At 39.3% G+C, this 23050-nt stretch overlaps 1 protein-coding gene across 1 annotated transcript in view; it reads right to left on the reverse strand.

The window, feature by feature from the left end:
- Positions 1 to 11915: 11915 nt before the first annotated feature.
- The window catches only part of LRPPRC (leucine-rich pentatricopeptide repeat containing), an 83446-nt gene continuing 72311 nt past the window's right edge, over positions 11916 to 23050 (reverse strand). Inside the window, exons 32-37 of the mRNA XM_009325326.1 lie at positions 21946 to 22085; positions 21668 to 21783; positions 18635 to 18709; positions 17100 to 17184; positions 13336 to 13478; positions 11916 to 12045 (exon numbers count right to left, since the gene is read on the reverse strand). Coding sequence (XP_009323601.1) covers positions 11989 to 12045; positions 13336 to 13478; positions 17100 to 17184; positions 18635 to 18709; positions 21668 to 21783; positions 21946 to 22085 — 616 coding nt within the window. The 3' untranslated portion in view covers positions 11916 to 11988. The remainder of the gene's footprint in view (positions 12046 to 13335; positions 13479 to 17099; positions 17185 to 18634; positions 18710 to 21667; positions 21784 to 21945; positions 22086 to 23050) is intronic.

Consider the following 23050-nt stretch of genomic DNA (forward strand, 5'->3'; position numbering starts at 1 on the left):
GTTTGACGTACAGTTTTTATAGGTGCCAAGGCGCTTACGAGTTCTCCACGCCTGGAAATACTCTGAGCTATGGGCCACTGATTTAAAAGGACCCATCCCACTCCGTACTAGCTGATGTTTTAGCCCATACTGTTTGAATCACGTACTGAATGCGGGGAGCACAGAGAGGCGCGGGATCAGCACAGGCAAAACACCACTTTCTGTAGCATGTGTAACATTCGGCACTCGTAAGAACCGCGCGGAGGCAAGCAAGGCAGAAGATTTCGCCGATGCTTCAGGAGAGCATGCAAGGATGGAAAAGACAACTGTTAACGATTCTGTGTTGTTTCTACTTGCTTACGCGTTTTAAGGCTTTGCCTTTGTGTTCCAGGTAGAGGCTGTTGGTGCCCAAAATGGGTATTTTCTCACCGTACGGACGATTTGTTGTAACAAATAATTTTAGCTCACCCTCTTAGATTTATTCCTACAGTATAAATACATACCAATTGACTGTTATTAATCACATCTTTCTCCATGGAAATACACATCGCAGCAATTTGCCAAGTTTGGTTCCTAAGATTCTCGGGTAGAAAATACCAAACCTGCCCCTCCAGTAATTAAAAATCTAATGGTGCAATCTATGAAATGCTTGTAATCGTGCACCTAGTTATGCTCAGCCATAAGACACACATGCTCAAAAAATGAGTAACAGTAAACAAATGGCTGTAATTCACACACACTCATGGTAAGGGCGTGTGCAAATCAGGTGTACAGTTGTTGCGAGCATTTTATGAGATTAGCTTGCTTGATTTCAAATGTTTGGATGCACATCTCTGTGCTTATACACAGAGACCCAAAGCACATCGCCTACTCTGCTTTCATTTACATGTTGCACACGGTGGAAAACTCCTAGTGTAAGCGGCTATAATGCCCCGGGTACTGTTATAGAAATCCTTTTTTTTTTTTTCTTTAAAGAAATAAGAATGAAAGAACATCAATATTTTATTATTTTATTTGGCAATTAGGGCTGCCACATTACTTTCCACAGGTTCCACGTGGTAATAAATTCCCAGGAAGACCCTAGTCTAAAGATGTTAAGCAGGTCTGATAAAATAACAGCATCAGCCCCAGGCAGCAGTAGGAATCCAAAACACTCCAAGGTTTTTCTAAGGTGAATTCTACCATTTCTTTCTGGTTCTGCTGCATTTGATTTAAAAAAAAAAAAACACACACCCCCCCCACTTGATCTGATCCTAGTGCCATTTTGAAATTATCAGATTTTCATTGCCTTTTAATGGCAAAGCCAATTCTTTCAGTCCAATTCAGCATCATTAAATTGTCAGAACAGCAGCTTCCTGTTTGATTCTTAATTATTCCTTTTTATTATATTTAAGACACTTAATTTTTTTTACAGTGGTTTACTCTTCTTTGTAATGATCTGTTGTGATTAGAATCTCTTTTCTATTACACTGAAGTTTTAAGGGTATATATTGGTACTTCTAGTCTAAACCTCTATTTTCAAGGTATTTAGAGGATTAAATTCTAGGCTGACTCTCTGTTGTGAATTCACCTTGATGTTTAATAAAAAAAAGGAGAGACACAATGGGAGAAATTAAAGACGTAAGGGACAGCTCTGAATTTCAGGGGCATATTGTCACGCACAGAAATCTTCAGGCATCTAGATAAGAATATACCATAGCCTTAACTTTGAATTTCCTTCCTTTTGTGAAATTAGTCAGGCTGCTGACATTACTTAAACAGCCTTTTTCAATTTAAAATTCCACCCTCTGAACATTATGCAGCAGGACCAAACGGTGTGAGTGTTTCAGAGGTGGTGTTATGACAAGGGTAGATGTATACATAATGGGGACTTGAGCGGTGAGCCTAGGAACAGCCATCGTATGGAGTGTAGGAAGAGCTATCATAGGATGTGGCCAGGCCTGTGTTTACAGAGAAAAAGCTCATATTCTATATACTACAATTACATTAGCACACTGCCTATGATCGTATCTTGTTTCCTTGATGCCTAGAGATGGGGAATATAGGCTGTGATTATTGTTGCAGGCTTTAGCAATAAGAAGATAGGAGCCTTGAAATACCAGCAATTAGCGTTCGTGCCTAACAATAGCATGCTGTGGGGCTGTGTACAGAGAAGAGCACGGGGAAGAGTGGGTGGGTGACACACAACCTGCCCCACTCGCACCACCAGGAGTTGAAAAACAGTACAAGTTTGGGGGAATTACGCACCTCTCGGCCAGTGAAGGTCACGCTGTTTGCTTTGGCCTCTACCTTCGTGTCCTGCTTCATGTTAGTTTTGTGTGGAAAAGGTTTCAGACTTCCACAGCGGAGCTGCTGCTGCAAAAACAGGTGGTTAGCGAGGGAATAGAAATCTTCCCGAGAGTTCTGACCAGGGCTAAATGTCATAATTTCGTTTCAGCACAGCTTTGCTTTCCAAGTTTCAGAGTAGCCGTTCCCTTTCCCTAGACTCCCCTGTGCCAGCAGCAGCCCGGTGTGCCCTCCTGCCCGCACTCCCTCTATCAGTACAACCGGAGTTACAGCAGTCCGCAACAATCTCCACACAGAGACTAAAGGTCACAAGCAAGACACTGCGCAAAACTCATCGTACTGTCCGTTCCGCACACGGCAACGTTTAGTTTGCTGGGGACGTAAGCACTGCGGTAGGGCAGATCTGCCATTCCAGCAGAGCACTGCCGGCCCGTCCGACAACGCCGCCGGCCCAAGGATTCACCCGCTGCCGTCTTCGCTCTCCCTGGCCAGGTTCGGAAAAAAGATCTCCTCAGCTGTAAGTCATGGTCCCTGCTACTGCAGGCAACCACGTCAGTGCAAAACTGATTTTGAACAGGCACCACGTTTAATCAGTTGCAGAGTTTCCAAGCCGTTTTGCCCGACCGCTGTTTGAGCTGCCCGGTGCAACAGGCTACGGGGCTTCAGTCTGCATACACGTCAAATTTGGGAATGGGAACATCAGATACAAGCAACAACGGTATTTGTAAGGAAAACCCACCAAATTCGGAATAAAAAAAATCTGTGTTGGTTACGTGGATACTATACAGTACCGTGTGGACAACAGAAGGGTGTGTCGTTACACACCTCTATGTACTAGAGGTGGTGTCTTCTGTAAAGAAACAGGTAAGAAAAATTTGCCTTTATTACTTGAAGTATTTAAGACAGGGAGAGGTGGGAAGTTCTTCCCCAACCTCCACTCCAAGTTTATGCAGTCTCTCCACTTGGCAAAAGAGACAAACTTTTTTAGCACTGGAAAATGGATTATGGAAACCCTGCTTTGCATATCGGCTCGTGGGTAGTGGCAGTCCTCCAAAATACTTTTAACTCGTCGTTTGGAAGGGACTGGCTTTCACTCTGGCTAAGCTAAATTAATAAGTAGCTGTTGAAAGTTTCATCCCGTATTTGTTCACTGCAAAAATGCATTCAGAAATGCTAAATCAGTAACAAGTATCAACAGCCATCCCTTTTCATTAAAAACCCCCAGGAAAATCCTCTAAAAAAACCCCGAAACCACCACAGGCAATATGCAACGCAAGGAGACTCTATGGGGAAGAAGTTACAGGTGTCGGTACGTCCACGTGTACCAGAAGTAACAAACCTTTCGGGTTTTAGCCACAATGATGAATTTTAATGGCAGTAGACAAGAAACAGTGTACATGGAGCTCTGTGACATGCTGCTGCTTTTTTTTTTTTTTTTAATGCTCTGAGAGCCAAGACAAGCCCTTCATATGTTAGCAGCTATTAATTAAGGCAACAATGTTTAAGCAGTGGGTTGAGGTAATTTTAAAACCGCTTAACCCTTTTGAGAACTGACGAGCTTTAAAAAGCATATATATATATATAATGTGTGTGTACGTAGAGGTATCTGCATGAATAGATTACATACATATGTATATAGACACACAACTGTAATGCCTATGATAGCTCACAATTTTTTTTCAGGGAATATTTAAAAAGCAATTCAGATCCATAATTTATAAAAGTGCTGTTGCCAATTTATAGAATTAATTATAAAACTGTTTGTTGATGTTTATTTTGTCATTAAATCAAACTCACGCTTATTCTGAATTGCAAATTTTGTTGGCGTTATTTTCCTTTCATGGTCACAATTGGATACTTTTAATGCTTCCAGTGCTAAGAAACGGCAACTTAACAGACCCCCTCAACCTTCACGTCATGGCTCCAGAACCAGCAACTCCCATCAACACCGCATTTGGATCTTTTGCTCCTTTTTAAGCATCTAATCAGATGTTGCTAAGATCCCTAGCATATCTCAGTACTGTTTCTGCCCCACTTTAATTTTTCACGTTTAACAAGTGGGTTTAGAGGCGTAAATGTTAAAGTACTGGCCAGAACCCATATGGTGAGTACACAAACAGCGCCACTTGCCTCAAAAATAATTTGTATTTTGTACACAAGCAAATTAGCCCACAAGGTAGTCATCTACTACTTCAGTACTGAATTTTCAAGCAAACGCGTAGCAATTGGAAATCGATGAACATTCTCAAGTAGTCAAAAACAAAACGTACCGAGCCTTGTGATGATATACAACCGTACTAGTTAACAGTTAACATCATCATTCTTCAGGACAGTACCTTTGCTCACTGTCATTTACTGAGGGCTGGGGGAAGAGTTTAGGAAACAGCAACAGAAACTTTTTTAAAATAAAAGAGACTTCATGTTTCACCGAGAAAGTCAGAAGAAAAACAAAAAAGTAGCCCCTCTGCTATGCCGGTCCAGCCTCCACCAGCAGCTCCTCCCTGACACACATAAACATCCTCCTTCTCATGATGCAAGTCACGATGCTGAGAAGAGCGCCCTAAAAGAACTATTATCTTAATGATTGCTTTGCAGCAAACACCCAAATCTTCTACTACTCTTAGTTAAAAATAGCTAATCACCTTGCGGCAGTGCTTCAACAAATTGTAGAAAGGCACAAAGCCAAAACATGGAGTTCCAAACCAGGCAACAACAAAATGTGCTGCACAGACGGAGAACTTTGAGAAGCGGGACATGTGCTGCCCTACTTAGCTGCCTCCAGCTGCAGGACGTTACCTTACACCAGGCAGTCCGTAGATTTCCAGGTGGGTGAGTCGGAGGTCAAACCTGTGGCAGCCATCGCCCCAAGAGACTCTGACCTCCGCTGAGAAAGGCAGAGCGCCAACTTTTTTTGCTCTTTTAGCATCCCCTTAATACAATCATTTCATGAGCTTTTTGGCTTGTAATTCCTAGCAATACAAACACGAGTTGCCAACCCCCACGGAGCCGCAGGGGCATTTCAGGCCAGCGAGAACAGTTACAAAGCTGGCACCCTCCCACCACTCCTCAGCAATTCCGCGCACAGCGGCTCCGGCTGTTCCCATCACACGCTGTACCTGCTTTCCTGCCTTCCCCCGGCACCCACAATTCCTACTAGTAATCGCGTAAAAAAAGCATTTTGTCCAAGTGTTACTGTTACCTAGAAAAGCGCGCTGTCTGGTTACAGCGGAGCTCACCGCTGTCAAACGCTTCGGACGCGCTTGCTTCAGGTTTGTCCCTTCTAAAGGCAAGACAAGAGAAAGGTGAATGAATATTCAGCTTCATACACTTCACAGGGCATTTCTCAGTGCCTTTGTATTAGAAAAAAGCCTTGCAGCTCTGTAGTATGCTCAGTGCCAGGCGCGTGATAAATTTCCACTGGAGAAAACTCTTGTACATGACTGACAATAGTAAAGCCACAAATTACCGTAATTTTATGCCCCCTGCAGCTAGTGGTATAAAACATAGTTTTCAACCTTGTTTTTACTTGCTGAATTTAGACAAATTTACAATGTTATTGATGTCAGTGAGAAAGACGCTCAAATGCAGAAATTGTATTCCTGGGTATAAAAACAATTGGAGCACAGTATTTTATATGTACTATAGATGATGAAAAATATGGCTGTCATTAAAACTATAAAAAAAGATGGAAAAAGAAAGGTGGTTTTTTTTTTTAAAAATATACATATTTATTTATTTTCAGCTATTGCGCTTGATCAGGGTTTTTTCCTCCTCCTCGGAACGCTGAACAGTTAACCAGATGTGACACGTGGTATTACTAGCTCTCTCATTTTGAACATTAGTGTTTGAAATACAGGCTGAGTCAACAAAATCATGAATAAAAGCGAAAACCTTGTTTAAGCAAAGTCTACAGATATATGGCTCCTAATGGATTTTCCAATAAGCGTACGCTTTCTATCATATTTCCAATTTTTAGAGTGTAATTTTATTTACAAAGGGTTCCGAGGGCCCTAAAATGGACAATTGCTAGAGACGATCAAGATTTACAGTTGAGCTAACCTTCACACGAGCCGTTCAAGCTAAACTAATCAGAGGGAAATCCCAGGGAACTCTGCAAGTGACAAGGGCAACCGCTCAATTTATTTTTGGTTTAGGCAGAAAGTTTTTCGGAGTACGGCTAGGTAGTGGGCTCAGCAACTTAACACAGTTGCTTTGGTTGGAGCCTCACCTCAGGCTGCAACTTCCGTATCAGAGCATGCGAAGAAATCGTAACCGCCCCAATGCCAAACACTGTCCCGTATTCAGACTCACCTTTAGAACCCCCCTAAATGACACTAATAACACACTTGTTCCTACAGCTGCTTTCGAATTTGAGAAGTGTGAGGTTTAAGAGGCTGCTGCTGGGACAAACTTCCTTTGGGATTTTTGGCACGTGATGATGCTCCTGTTTCTTCAGTTACCCAGCTGTAATTACAGGACACGATGACTCCCCATGGTGGAAAGGCATGAGAGGACCAGGCTTGGCTCAGCAGCTCTGTTCAGTCCTTCACAGCCTCTTCATTCATTGAGTTGGGCTTAGCAGCCAACTCACCCTTAGCAGCCCTTGCTGCTGCCGCTGCTTTCTTCTCCAGTGAACCTCAAGGAGAAGCGGTTGAGGAGGAGACAGTGGGAGCCATAAGAAAGGCAAAGATCCACGCTGAAGCTGCTAGCTTTTTTACTGCCACCCACAATACCAAGTCTCATCCTTCCCACCTAGGTATTTTTCCAATACTTCCAATCCCTTCAGAGTTCCTCTGCAGCGATCCTGTATTTCGACAGCCACTCTTCACAGCCCCTCTCTCCCATAAATAAAAATCCAGCACCCAGCAAAAGGGCCTTTCAGAGCCTTCTTCGACAGCCTCGAAGGAAGTTGGCCAGGCCAACCTCATCCTGTCCACACCCCCCTGCTTTCCCTCCAGCCCAAACCGTTTTCTGTCTAGAAGCCCACCCTCCTCTCTGCCCCCGAAGATTAATCTCCGCTATCTACAACTCTTCCCGTAACTCCACTTTTCAGATTTGCCCTGGTCTCAGGGACTATGTGAAGAACAGCAGATGCAAACTACTTGCAAAACCAAGAATTAAACTTGCTGCTAGCTTTCAAGACTCATCACTTTCACTGTGAGACACCGAGGTTCGTTGCTTTCTGAACCTTGAGTTCGTTGGCACTTACAGCTGAGTGAAATAACTACGAGAAACACAGAAGTACAAAGAGGTTTGGAGCTATCGCTGCAGACAATAGCAATTCTATAGGTATCGCTGCTTTATCATGGTTATAAGGGTAATCACATGAGAAATTGTGAAGCATTAGCCAATTGTAATACAGAGGTCTAAGAGTATCAGAGAGAAACCTTGCATTGAGTTTTATCTGAAAGTAGATCAATGTGGAAGCCCCGTCTATAGCAGGCACTGCACAAGACAGTTTCTATTATCTCATTTCCTTAATTACAGGAAACAGTAGAGAAAACTCAAACCTCAAACTTCCACATCTGCTCTTATTTCCAGACCTAATGGGAAACCCACAACTTTGCTCCTGTAGCTGAGGATCTGCACACCCGTACTCAGAAAGATGCCCTTGGATTACGTTACAGTCTCGGTTGGAGCCACTAGCTTAAAAGGATATTGGGTTCCCTCCGATTATTGATTCACAGAAGTACTGGCAAACCACCAGAGGCTGCAGCCATTCTGGAAAGGAAGTGTCTTTTTGCAGTTTACTTAACACAGAAATTATGAGAATGATTTTAAGAAACACAGAGAAATCTTTGCTAAAAAAGGCTAAATTCCATGACAGTCTCAGCTTTTTCTGGCATGCTCACTTTTTTCACCTTTACAGCAACAACATAGTGGTGCAGGAAATTGGACATTCCTTCTAGATGCTGACAGATTTCTCACATTGACCAGCAAAACCTCCTGGTCGCACCCATCACTTCCGTCCCTTCCTCCTCTGCTGTGCTCCTGGAGAGTCCGGAATCATCACACCTTTGAGAGAAGCAGTAAATAAGGCAGTAATCCGGTGAACACACTTCCAGTCTTTTTCTCTGTCAATACGTGCACTCGTGGTCCTACCTTCACTGTTATGATCCTCCCTTGTTACTGTAAACTGCAGCCGGAATCCTGCTGACTCAGGCATTCGATCTATAAAAGCCTTCTGAGCTGCCACTGCCAAAGACATGATCCGTTCAGCTACTCCATTTTCAACAGTGGGTACGTATTAAGGAAGTCTGAAGACAGCTACTAACCTACCACGCTACATTTCTTGCTATAGGAAAGGGTCTCGGGAGACAATGAGTTGAACGAACTGTTTTAGTAGATAAGGATAGAACTACAGCATGTAACTATCATGCTACAAAATGACTGTATTGGTAGTTAACAAGCTTTCCCATACTGAGCTCAAAAACCAAAAAGCACCCTCCGCCTGCCCCTACCTCAAGGGGAGTGGGGGGGAAGAGGCGAGCCCGTAATGCGGTGCGGGGCACGGAAGTGAGATTAAGTCGTCTCAATTCAAGCAGCAAGCTTTTTCCAGTCCTCTCAACCCCAATCAAGACACACTATTATGCAAACACACACACGCTCACACCGTTTGATTTTTACAGTAACATGTCAGGTCGTTTCACGTCAGCACACTCTCAGCTTCCCACGGAGGCCTCTGGAAAAGCGCACTCCTATCTCACAGACACCGCACCTGCTCTGGATCTTGCACAATCCCAGTTATCCACTAGCCGGTGGCAAATAATTCTTTTCTGCTTTAAAGGGATAAGTGCTATGGTCAGTATGACAGAGTACATTTGGTATCTGGACTAATGAATCACCGTGACAAGTTTGCAAGATTGCCATTCTGCATTTCGTCATCTTACAGGTTTCTTTCTTTGAATATGAAGAAATAAAATAATGAAACTGCTTACTTATTCGGTGAAGAAACGCTAACCTTCTAAACCGCATTTTTATTCGTGCTTGAAATGGCTGAGTCTCAGCACACCAATGCACAAGAAATATTATCATTTCAAGCGTATTCTAGAAGAGTCGGCACAAATGCCGATTCTGCAAAACCTTCCCAGTATAACCTCGTTTCAGATGGAGATGATCGTGTCCCGGAGTGGCACAAATCCCTCACTGTCCCACATTTTAAAGACAGGAGAGACTGCACTCCTCTGTGTAATCATTCCTTAATTGTACACGAAACATTTACCGGAACAGAAAGTCAGAAATATTATCACACAATGGCAGCCTTTCCCTATCCTTTGAATAATCTCTGCTTTCCCATCTCTGCCACAAGGCTCCATGGGCCAGGGCTATGGCAACGCGATCCCAGGTGGTCAGCGTGCACCTTCACCCGTTACCCTATCACTGCTGCCACGAAACCCCGGTACTGTTTGGCGTCATGCTCCTGCAGTGCCTCACTGGTGTTTCATGGCCTCAGCAGCCGGCTCTTTCAGCCCACAGCTTTCCGTGAGGTCACCCAAAATGCAATTTCAGAGCTGGAAGCAATTTAATTTATATTCTTCAGTTACAGGCTGTCAAATTTACTTTCCATTTCCACAACTGCAACTATAAAATCATAGGGCATTATTCTGTTAGAGTTCAGGTCAAGCAAGTTAGAAGAAAAACGTGTAGATACTAACCAGTACTAATCCTGCATGGTCAGACCTCACGCATGGGCACTAGCAACAGGCAGTCATGCATTTGGCTGCGGCGTTGCGTGCTGCTTTTGTGCCTCAGAAGGCAGCAGCCAGCAAACACAACCCGCCAGCATCGCAGCACAGACTCATGACAAGATGCAGCACCTGACAGTCCATTGCACCTGGTCCACGATCACATGAGATTCCACCTCCTCCTCAAAAAGGTAGTTAAGATCTACAGATCTGCTGTTAACTTCCCCTGTGACGACCTGGTGGTTGCTTCAAGTAACATTCATTCTCTTCCTTATCCTATGCGCTAGCTTAGCTCAAAAAGCATACAGGCCCGTTGCCACCAGTTATGCTCAGATGTGACTCCACTTACCGGAACACGGCTACCGCTGTGAAACTGATACTCACAAGACAGCCTCTACAAACAAGAGCTGTGGCACTAGAGAAAGGGTTGCCAGCTAGCTGACACAGTCTTCAATTATGCTGCTATGACACTGAAACACAAGTAATATAGCTGCAGCTTTAGAGAAAAGAAACACCTCCATTTGTGAAGTGAAATAAACCCAGTACTGCCTCGGCTTGCTTTCAGATAGGGCACGCAACCATTAGGCTATGAATGACATTTCAAACGTTAATGCCCCATCTCGACAACCCAGGAACAAAGGGTGCCAGACGGTTAGAGCCGTGTAGGTGCAGTATGTTGCCGAGCCTATGCTCCTGAAGTAACAAAGGTCATCGTAAAACCACACCACCAACGGAGCAGAGACAGCTAGGATTCATACGGTTTGTTTGGAAAACAGAATTTACCACTCGCCTCAGCCCCTGGTTAGTTATGCCTCATTTTTTGAGTACAGCGGGAGTCTTCTGTGTATTTATAAATATACTAGCTAGATAACAAACTGGAAATTTTACTTCAAAAAATTAGGTCCCAATTTCTTCCCAACTTTGACACTTTCAGATTACTGTACGAGTCTTTCAAAATTTTGTCAAAACCTTGTGCGCACACATGAATTTTTAATTACCACAGTGTTGCCTATGTGGGAAAACCTAAGAAAGATAAAGTTAACTCACTGAAAATGTAAAGATCAATCAACAAAGTTACTAAATGCAGAGAAACAAGCTTTCGTTTCATTAAAACCTGTTTGAAGTACTGCGTAGGCACTGTATTCCATTTATTACACCAAGGTGCGCATTTCTGAGTTTCCATCGTTATTCACAGAGGTAATGGATGTATTTTCTATGTATTCTTTCATCTTTGTAATTTAGAAGTGTCTTATTTTCATGACCCCACAACTCCGGACTGTAAAACTTCACATCAGAGTAGGTTTCCTCCCACATTGATACAAATAAAGCATGCCCGCCAGTCTCCCAGCAAGCAAACAACTGCTACCCCTGCAAGTAACGGGCACTGCTTTGTTTAAAGGGCATGTTTTCATGGATACGCAGTTCTTGTATCCATAAAATTAACTGGACTAAGAGTTATGAGAATGAATTAAAGATGCTATAAAACTACAACACACAAGCTAGTGTAAATGGTAGAAGTATTTTGTCTTTACCTATAATATTGAATGCCCTAACGAGATACTTAACACAAGAGAAGTACAGTTAGGAGCAATCTAAAAAAAAATGCGTTTATTTTCTGTGTAGATACAGACGAATCCTGAAGATGATGTTCTTTACCCTTCTACTTTCACCCCAAAGTAGTAGGCAAAGAACAGCAAAGGGTAAGACAAGTTTGCTTAAGTTACAGTTACATACCCCTCTTGCGACTTTCTTGATATACATATATTTGGTGAATCAGCAGGAGCCAAAATACAGTTCAGGTTATAGCAGATCATACATTAAAGCGGAAATAGCCTAGAAAGCTGCATCTTGATATTTCATTAGCAATTTTAACAGCATTTCTATTAATGAATGTTCCTATCGATTACAGCTATGGAAAGTGCTGTTTAAACACATACTTATATTAGAAATTACACAGAACAACATGCTTTTTTAAATTTTTATTGAATGTAATATTGAAACAATTTCATAAACAACTAAAGCATAAAAGACTGTCTGTTCATGATGCTTCCAATCTTCTTTTCCTCCATTTTTCCACATAGAACTTGAATGTCTCCTATAAATAGAGTGGAATAAACAAGTTCAACACTGTTTCAGCTGAAAAGTTACTAATTCTGAAAAAAGTCTTATGTCCTGACAAAAGCAAAATCTATTATTCTCTGTCATGCAAAACTAGATCTGTATTGAAGTCTGTATAATTAAGAGAAATACCAGAGAGAGAGAATAAAAGGAAAAAGGAAAACCTTGCCAAAAATGCATAATGAAGCTTCTATTACAAAATGCAATAATATAATCAATTTCATTTTAAAAATGAAAATACTTTTTAACTGCAATCTGCAATTGTGTCAAAAAAAAAGAGACACTTTTAAAGACCAAGCTGCATTAGAGAACAGTCGAACAGGGAAAATCAGAAAATGAATAATTTCAGTGACTTTGAAAAAACACTCTTACTTTCACTAGCTACATGTAAGAAACAGACATTCTAGGTTTTAAACTTACACAGTCCAAATGAAAATTCAGATTATAAATCATTTGCAGAAAAAACTCCATGGTTGTTAAAAGGCTAAACCAAACACTTTATACCAAAATTTTCTCCAATTCTTTGCAAAATGAGAAAAGAAAATCACATTTATCATGAAGCAATATGGAGAAACAGCATATAATCAGGTCTTTACAGAACTATAGAAACACACTTAGTTTAAAATATAAGAAATGGCAAGAAAATGGCAATAAAAAGTTTGCTTAGAGAGGGAAAAATATAGTAAGTCTTTCAAGTCTGCTTCGCTAAAATGGTACTAGTAGACTATTAGTCAAAGGAATGATGTGAAAGAAGTATTTACAGTCTTGACAGATTTAGTGTCATGCCACTTGTCACCCTCAAATAAGATGTATTTGCACAGTTGCATATATCTCTTGGCAAGGCAGCTAGAAGCAAAGCTGCAAAAGAAAAATAATTCCTACAGTTCTAAAATCCCATCCTACTAAAGCAGCAAGTTGTACTAGATACAAAACAGGTAATTAATGAAAACTAAACCCCATTAATTGTTAATGAAATACACATGTAAAATGCCCCAAGGACAGTTGATCAAGGTACACCTGTAGATGAGTGCCTGATAAGGATCAGGTAGTTTAAATACCGTAAGCCCCAAGAGATTTTATTTCCTCAAGTCAAATCCAATGGAAGATTACTATAGCTCCTACAACACTCAGTAGTACTTCATACGTTACCTCCTTTGAGGAGTCTCTGCAGAGATCTAATCCCTATGTAATTATTCATGCAATTTGTTTTATTAACATTGAACATACACAATTCTGCATATCTATTTCTTAATTAGGAAATACTCACAGGGGGTTCAGTGAAAGGGACGGGCTCTCCCACCTTCTTCAGAAAAGCTGCTAAAGATTTCAGAGATAGCTCGTGCAGCTGTATATTCTTCGCTTTTGTTTTCTCATACACAGCCTTTACAGAAGCAACATCCCCATCCAATTCTGAGGAAAAAAATAAAAACAAACAAAAAAAAAACCCCAGTGGTTAAGTGTTCCTCTTTTCACCTGTTTCCATGATGTCACGCATTCCTACTACTTGCCAAAACATACTCCAAATATTTTAACATATAATATTCCAAATATTCTGGATATTCTTCATATCCTACTGACAATTCACGTAAGAGAACAGAACATACAGCCATTCTAGCTTTCCTTTTTATTTGAGGCTGGATGATCAATTCCTTAAGGAACGTGCTGAAACCACAAAGGAGTAGGAGCCGCACAGTGAGAACACACCACTCCAGGATGTGAGACACAGAGCCATATGCCTCTTTCTGAAGCAAATGATAAAAAATAAAAACAAAAGCTAGAACAAAAGCCCCCCAAGTTCGGCATGTGAGAACTCTAGAGCAGAATTTAATTCCCTTAAGTAAGCGCAGAATATTGTTATGGTTACAGGTGCTGGCTACCTCAAAACTATAACCTAAAGGAACAAAGAAAACAAAGGTCAGATGTCATTTTAGAACACAAAGAAAGACCCATTTCATCCTATTGTGCAGGAGAAAATTTTTGCTCACCCACTAACACTATTACAAACCTTAACTGCTTACAAACCAGTAACATTTTGTGGATATTCCATAAAAGGCACCATCCCCTGCAACAGGTCCTAACTAATCCATTCTTCATCTATTTAAAGGACTATTCACTTCTGGTTGTAGACGAGTGGAGTATATTTCTCCTTCCTCTAAAGTGGGAGAGCGGAGAAACCCCTCCTGCTGCATTGACTCTTGCTTAATCATAGACTTTGCTGCTGCTCAGACATTTGCATGAGAAGCATCAGGACGAAATTAAAGTGACCCCTGGCAGTTTCACGGTTGTCCTCAGGGTCCTAGAGGCAGTACAACAGTTCCTAGCACCTTGTGAACAACAAGGAAGCCATCATGTCCAGCTAAATTCATTTTATTGCTTGGGAAAACACAAACACCTACAGTATGGGAGCTGTCTCAGGTCTTACTTGTTCACATTTGGAAACACTATCTTCACAACCAAAGGGGCTACAAAACCAATGGTTCTTAAAGAAAAAAAAAGCTTTAATTATACAGAAATGGATAGCTTGTGTCCCTCTCATGAGAAAAAGCTTCCCACTCACATCTGTCAAGTGGCTGAGCTCCTTTTTGAATGTGGGAGGCTACTGCAGAAACTGCATGAAGTGATAGCTTAATGAAAGCCTAATAGAAATCGTTACTTTTTTCTTTAAAAAAAATAGATTTATTTACTGTATGGAAAACAAAAAAAATGAGCTAATACTTAGATTGCATTTAATAGACCACGCAAATGTGGTTTTACATATTTCCTTTTTCTAGAAGGTATACAGCAAAGGAAATCTAGTCCTGGTAATGGATCATATCTCAGGACAAGGAAAGGAGTAAATGTCCCTTTATTTGTTCAGTCATGGATGTCTGATATATGACCAGACTTCTTTCAGCTGTGATCTATATTCTACTGTATCTTTACCAAACATATAAACAATTTTATTTGTCCATTTATTTCGATAACTAGCAACAGTAACCAATTGTAGTAATAGTACTCTGTTATCTTTCATTCCCCTTTCTAACTAATTAAAAATAACAATGGGTCTGACAGGAGAATCATTTGTTGTCTAGAAAGGGATGATACTACAAGGTTGGACTTGGTCCAAAATGAGAAACCATGTTTTAAAGCTTACTAACTGTAAAATGAAAAAACAAAATAAAAATCTTTTATTTAAAAGATCTTATTTCTAGCCCTCTTGGCTAGAACACAGCCTTCGACATTTCAGTTATACTAAATGTTTTGCCGATGATCATTTTAACAGCCAAATGAAACTAGCATATTCACCACTGCAGAAAGTATCAAAATGGAAGAGAAAGGATGAGGGGAAGAGGCAGCTAAATTGCTGTTCAATGTGTACAGGTCTGTACATATTATACGTGGTGGGGACAGAATATAGTAAATGCCCCTGAATATCCTAGAACTAGGACACCACCGTACTTCCTTAAAACAGAAAGATGCAATAGAAATGCAAAGATATCCTAGTATGACTCATCCAGCCCAGCCCTGGTAAAGTGGGTCAAATAACTGATGTGCACTCTTCTACCCCATACAGGAGTGGAATCGATGTCTCATACAGGTAAGATGCTTGTACAGAATAACCTGGGAACAGCTTTTAAAGCTCTTCATGCTGGTACTGAATGTCTCCTCTAGAACTTGCTATGAGCCAGCTACATCTCTGCTGGAAGAAATTACAGCAACCATCTCTTCACATACAGTGTGGCTTCACATGTTGAATACACTCTAACCACTGTTTTAGGTATAACAGAGCAAGTGACTGATTCTCTGCAATCTCTTTATGAAATTGTTGTACTATGCTGTAGTTGGAAAGGATATTGAAAAAATTAATTAGTTCACTTAAGGAATTTTTACTGAGGTAAAAGCAGTAAAGGGCTAACGACAGTGTAAAGCAGCAAGTACAGCACTGGTGACAAAAGGGCGGCTTTTTGTTTTATAAAAACCATGTTAGAAAACTTACCCTGCTGTGAATAAAACTATGGTGATAAACGATTTTGGTAGTGATTGCTGTTTTGAATGTTGCTAAGCAAGTGAATTTTCTAAGTTAGATACTACATCATGAGAACTTCTACAAGTTGATTCAAATACACTGAAGTTTGTATTCCTTTAAAACCATACCTTGGATTTGGGTTTAAAGTGTTTTACTTAATTATTCCTATTTATCTCCTCTGTGATAGATTGGAGCACAAGGGCTTCTGTCATTATATCTTTTTGCTTGTAATACACGTGTGAAGAGTGTTTACTCCCTGTAATAAAACTGAAGGACCATACAGAGTACACAAGGCAAAGGACGTTACAGCACAGAGACGCAAGCCTCCAACTGAGTGTTGCCATAGGGGCTATATGTCCTGGTTTTTCAAGAGTGAGTGTTGCAAATAAACATATTTAAATAAGCAACTTGATTTTTTTAGAGCAGTTCCTCTCGGACTTCAACTATAAAGAGACCTGATTAGCACTTCAAATCAACCATTTAGGTAAACCCAAATGAAGGCATCTGGAATATTAACTTTGGCTAAATTAAAACAGGTATAAAGAATTTACACTAATAACAATAAGGTCCTCGCATGTTACCGATAGAACTAATCACTTAGGATTTTGAAACACACACATAAAAGGAACCAATATACTTATTACATGTTTCGGGGAAAAAAGCTAGATTCATTTGAAAAGCCATTCATTTCTACAATATTTCCCTCCATGGGTTAGGATGGATTCTTTTTTATTCCACGAAGTCCCTACTTAGCCTCTATTGTAGCAGTATCCTTTAATGTAGTACAGCTCCTTTTGTAAAGGATTCAAGGCTTGGGTCAGTTGGTTGCTTTTCCAACCTAATAGCTAGGGTAGTATACAGACCCAACAGACTTAAAACAACAATAACCCCCCCACCTCTTTGTAGCTCAAACTGTAAAGCAAGTTACACGGTGTAGCTCCTACTCCCCTTTCTAAGGGTTTCAGGACCTTTCTGAATGTCTCAAGAGTTCTTACTAAAAAACTATTCCAAGGAGAGTAAATTACCATAACATCTCATGAGGTAACAGTATGCAATTTCCATATCTAGATGCTCAGGAATCAGTTCTAGAAGTGTCTCGATCTTCTTTGCCTATGAAATTTAATGCACAGACAAAAAGAGCATTAACTTCAAATCTTAAAGAACAAAATAAAATTGCCAAAGTTAGAATAATTATTTCAGCTCTTTTAAGTGATACGAACTGTACTGATAACAAGGAGTGGAATATGCAACTGAAAGTAGACATAACAACTTCCTTCCCAAAATTTCATATGCAGGTAAGAAATACTCAAAGAAATCAGGCACAAAATAAAACAAACAAAATACGGGACTAAAACCCATAGTCAAGAAGCCTAAACATTAGTTTCTGCATTTTTTTTGAAGGAGGCAATTCATGTATTAATGAGAATATGTCAGGATTTTAACCAATTTAAAAAAAATGCAAACCATTCAGCAGCCTTTGCTGACCTAGAGGTCAATGGTAGCTATGATCAGTGCTTAAAAGAAGTCAGATCACTAACTAATGTGCTTAAATCTGGAACCTCCCTCCCTCAACCTCCAATTCCAGTTTCAAGAACTCTCCAGTCCTGAATTAAAAAAAGTTTTCAGAAATCAATAACATCTTTATCACATACTACTATGTTATTAAAATTTCAGCTTGAAAAGCTAGAAAATGTCAAGTTTTTTAATGTCTTCTACAGACATCAAAAGATGGTGTTTACCATTATCTTATTTATCATCACCACTTCAGCAGAAGAACTTTTAATCTATGAGTATTTAATGGCAATTTCCACAAAGCATAAATGTGCATTTTCCTTCATTTGAAGAGTATTTATTCTAATTTATGTATTAACTGTCTTGTGATGCTGCTCCTCTATGAAAGAGAAGTCAATGTGGTTTTGCATGTGTGTGGGGTTTTTTTGTTTTTGTTTTTTGTTTGGTGGTGTGTTTTTTTTGTTGTTTGTTTGTTTTTTACCTTGAGGAGGGCATATGAGGAGGGAGGGACAGGAGTAGAGACGGCACATAAATGAGAGCATTTTGAGCAATAGGGAATGAGCACAAAGCCAGGAATCTAAATAAATGCTCAGACTAGATACATGCCCAAACCACCATAACAAGTACTATGAAATGTGTCTTTTAATGTGAACAGAGAGGCATTTTATCATTAAGAGAGAGGCCGAGGTTTTAACTTGCATTTGTATTCATACAATGTCGCCAACAAAATAAGTACTTTCAGGTTGCGATACTGAACTGGATAGTGCAGTAAAACATTCAAAGCACAATGTTTGTAGGATATAAAGTATAACATCAAAAATGCAGGAAATTACTGAAACAACAGAAAAATATTAACTACACCCTCCTTTCCATCATGCTCCATAAAGTAAGCTGTTCCTTTAAATGTAACCAGCTCTGCAAATTAACCTCCCCGAGAAACCTGATAAAGCTGTCAACTGTGAAGTTCAAGATCCAAAACACTTCAACAAAGGTTGATGAAATAGTATTTTGCTGCATATACAATGATATACATGAAACAATATCATACCTGTCCAGGCCTAGATGCTGATCTAGCCATAAAACTCACTAAAGTGTTCTTCTCCTCAACTAATGCACCACACCTCTAAAGAAAAAGAAATAATTAATGTAGCAGTCATGAGTAGGTTAGTGATAAACAAAATGACTAAGATGAAAATTTCCAATTACAGATGTTTAAAATAATATACTAATATACTACCTATTTACAAGGTAAATAATTGACCATTAGTTTGGAAAAAAAAAAAGCCACCACTGAACATAGGAAACAAGTTCATTTCATGCACCCTTTTGGCAAACATTGTTTTTAAAACAGTAGGTATGAAGTTTATTTAAAACAAAAGGGGAAAGAATTAAACTAATACTTCAACATACCACAAAAAACGAGGTTTAGGACTGCAAAAGAATGAAAAAGAGAAACACTATTCCTCTCCAATTATACTGCCAAGCATTCACAAGTGAGCTAGGGATCATAAGGTTAATTATACATTTAATAAGGTGTCAGGGAGATAACTGCTCGTTTCTTTATAAAAATTAAAATGTACAAAGCAAGTTCTCTTTAAAGTATAATTACCTACACTTATGCATACAAAGGACTGATTTCAATCTCTCTATTTTATAAAAGGCTTTCACTGCGATAGACAGTGTTTGAGAGAGAGAGAGAGAAGTTGAACTTAAAAAAGTTTGAGACAGACCAGATAATCAAAAATCTATCTTACTTTAGAAACACAGGCAAAATAAAATATACAAGACAATATTTTAGTGTATGTTCCTCAAAGGTGTCAGTCTTAAAATTCTTACAACACACAGTGCTTTTACCAGCTGTAAGATATTTTATCAGTACTAAAATGCACAGGAAGAAGATAATATTGTGCATGTAAATATACACATACCATGAATTTACTACATTCAATTAGTATTTTAGACACATGTGAACAAGAAATTTTGGTTTATGCCATTATGAATGTACTGTATGTGTAATATGGTTTGACAAGCTCTTTAAGGTCCAGGTGAAAGGGTGTGAAGCCTCATTCCATCAGGCAAACTGAGACAAAAAGGTACTCATAGTGTTCTGACAAAAAAATTGCTTTATAATAAACAGATAAACAGGTGATAAACAGAGGCAAAATATTCATGGGAGAAACTTGCAACATTTTATTTACTGATTCTAGCCATTCTCACCTACTGTCAGCATAAGAAATAAGGATGCCCTGAGAGGAAAGAGACAGTCTAGTTGGAGAAATGTTTTCCACAGCCCCCTTTCATGCTGAAATATTAAACCACTTTTGACTTCAGTCAGTAAAAGCATTCTCCCTCCAGACAGTACAAAAGACACTGTTGCTGTTTCTTGAACTTTTAAATAGACTCTTAGATGCATTTTTGAAAGCAAGGATGTATATACCATGGTATACTAATATTTCAGATTATTACAAGCAAAATAATTAATTTAGATTGTGGCTTACTTTTCAAGAAGATAACAGTGATTATTACTATCTTCTAGTTACCCATTAGTAAAATGCTAGACCCACAATAGCAGCCAAGAAAGTTTAAACACAACTGAAAGTTTTTCCTGCACCATATAAAAACCAAATTTTCTCATATACACAGAAGTTTCAACTCGAGCTTATCTGTTAATGTCCACTTAACACGAAATATTTTTAAATTGTCCTCTAAGATATAGCATATACAATGTTATTTCAAGTATGCTATAGAGCCATGAATTTAATTCCAACAGTTGGATGCTGTTGTAATAAGAAGTTTTGGGAATATATGAATGGAAATTATTCCATGTTTTGAAACATTTTAATGCCACGCAGATTTCACTTAAAAATGCAAACCCCCCTATCTTCACAAAGTAAGCAATTGTAACTGATTTTCATTCACTCATTCCATTTAATTCGTTTCAATGAAAGAGCAATCAAAAAATCAGGAAGAGTAAAATAACTTGAGATTTTTTTGCATTTTGATGTTTCATGCTATATTGCAAGAGCATTTTATATCAAAATTGCAGTCTCCTTTTAATTTAATACTCAGATAACCTGTTAGGCAAAGCAATAAATGAAGTAATATTCCAGAGCAGGGAATATACAAATAATACACCTCACACCATAGCAGAAGTAACTGAACACATTTGTTGGTATGCATTCTTCTCAAAAAATGGTCTCGGAGTGTCATAAAACATCTGACGGATGAAGCAGAGCTTTTTCTTTAACAGCTTAAAATACTTAGGAACTGCTAAATGAGTAGTATGCACTACCAGGAGACGGTAAGAGGCCTCAATTTGAGGCAGGAGCCTACGCACGCAGAACAACCTGCAGAATCGGCGTGACTGTTGGACTGCCACCTGCTGGGATGAGCCTCCCTGACGGAGCCTGTTCGTGCACGCTGTCAGCGGCAGCCCCCATCACCTACAGTTCATCCCACCTCTGTACAAATGGCACGAATGCAGTTGTCTCATTCCCTGAAGATCGCTAACTCAGCTGAGACCGCGGCCCAGAGACCAGCATTTGTCTTTTAATGCATCTGTGACACTCAAAGTGAATAGAAAGCAAATTCAGCTCTTAATAAACCTTGAATACAGCACATACAATATAGCAACCAAGTAAAATAAGGTCCATGAAAAGCAAACGTTGCTTCTGGTTTGCAAACTGTACAGCTGTAAGGTATTATTATGTCTACAGCACTTAAGAAATTATGTGAGAAGTTGCAAGGAAATGGTTTGCAGGAAGCAACTGCTGTCTAGCAGAAAAGTTAAAAAAGAATATTTGCTTTGGATGGAATTTCAAGCAATATACAAGTCTTCCTTTATTTCCTTCAGGTTGTTAGAAGACAAAAAACCTTCCGACTCTGGCACCCACTAGTACTATTTGTACCAGAGTACTAGCTCATAGTTTGGAATAGTCTAAACTGTGCTACTGCTTCTCACACTGTAATTCAAAAGCATACTAGTACTAGCCTATGCTATACAACACCTCTTTTTGACAATTTCTCAGCTAACCTTTGAAGAGCTGTAAGCATTTCTGTACCTCTCTTGTTATGTCATTACCTGTATCAGCGATCTGGCATCATCCACTCTGTCTGCGCTGACATATTGAAGGAAAAGATCTGTGACAGGTCTGTAAATTCCAAACTGACTGGCCAGTCGTTCTGCCATCACACCAACTGCAAAATGATGGGTACATAAGGAAAATCTCTGATTGAAAAGCCACTTTTGTAAACTTCACCGGCACGATTTATGCTGACTGAGCAGGTTTTACAGGTAATAGCTCTTTCATAACACCTCTGTCTAGTCAGAATATTTAAATATCATTGTAATTAACTTACATTTTTCCAAAGCTGGTTCTAATCCTTCCTCAGACACCTTTCTTAACAAATAGGAAATATTTCTGACAGCTTGATCAGGATTCTGTGCACCAGAGATAAGCAGAGGCTCAAGGTACTCCATGGCAGCATCAAGGTCATTGCTAGGAAAAGAGATTGAACTGGCTTAGTTTCTGAAATCAAGACTTCTAAACCTAAAGAAGCAATTATATTAAAGTTTTTGTTTTCTACATTAAGGTTATATTTCCCAGGAATGGTTGAATACCTATGACTTCGTTCAGATATTGTAAAAGTGAAACCATTTATGACTGAATGAATAAATTGACCCATAAGGAAAATTTTTTTAACGACCTTTGATCTGTACAAAGCCTAAGTAATTTTGACACACTTGTTTCCTCATTAAGAGTTCAGCTAGCTGCTTTAGGAAAGTGTGTTCTGCAAATCTAGAAGGCAAAATCAAAACATTAACAGAAGGTATCTGAATAATTAATGCACGCAACTCAAGTATTTTTTTAATGCTATTCAATTAATTATTTACCCGATTTTTCCCATGCCTGCCTTTTTGGATGCAAAAGACAATAGTAAATGTCGTTTGGTCAGTACCTTGTCTAAACACTTTTAATCTTATGGCCTAAGTATAGCAAATGCTAATAAAATAATGCAGGAAGTATTCACACTGAAGTGTAAACTCTACTTCTAGCATTCTAAAAAGTTCCAATGACAACATCTCTTATCAGTCCACTCTAAAAACTAATTTAATTGAAAAAGAAAATTGGAGCACTATGAATGCTTTTAGGTGAAGCAGAAAAAGCAGCACATTTGAAAGCTATGAAAAATGCTTTGAAAACTATATCAGAAACATGAATCTACCAATAAAGGAACAGGTATTAAAAATATCTGTAAGAATCTGGTTTTCATAGTTCTCAAGGTACAGCTTGCAAGATATTTAAGAATATATAAGGTGCATTATTATTTATGGTGCTGCTAAGTCTTTTCATACATCCAAGCTAGTTTTGGTATGGGAAATGAAAAGTTGATGCTGCTTAAATAACCTGTGCCTCCATACAGCAATTTATTTATTTATTTATTCTTGTCACCAATCTACGTC

The sequence above is a fragment of the Pygoscelis adeliae genome, unplaced genomic scaffold (genome assembly GCF_000699105.1).
Source record: "Pygoscelis adeliae isolate BGI_AS28 unplaced genomic scaffold, ASM69910v1 Scaffold96, whole genome shotgun sequence".
Taxonomy (NCBI): Eukaryota; Metazoa; Chordata; class Aves; order Sphenisciformes; family Spheniscidae; genus Pygoscelis; species Pygoscelis adeliae.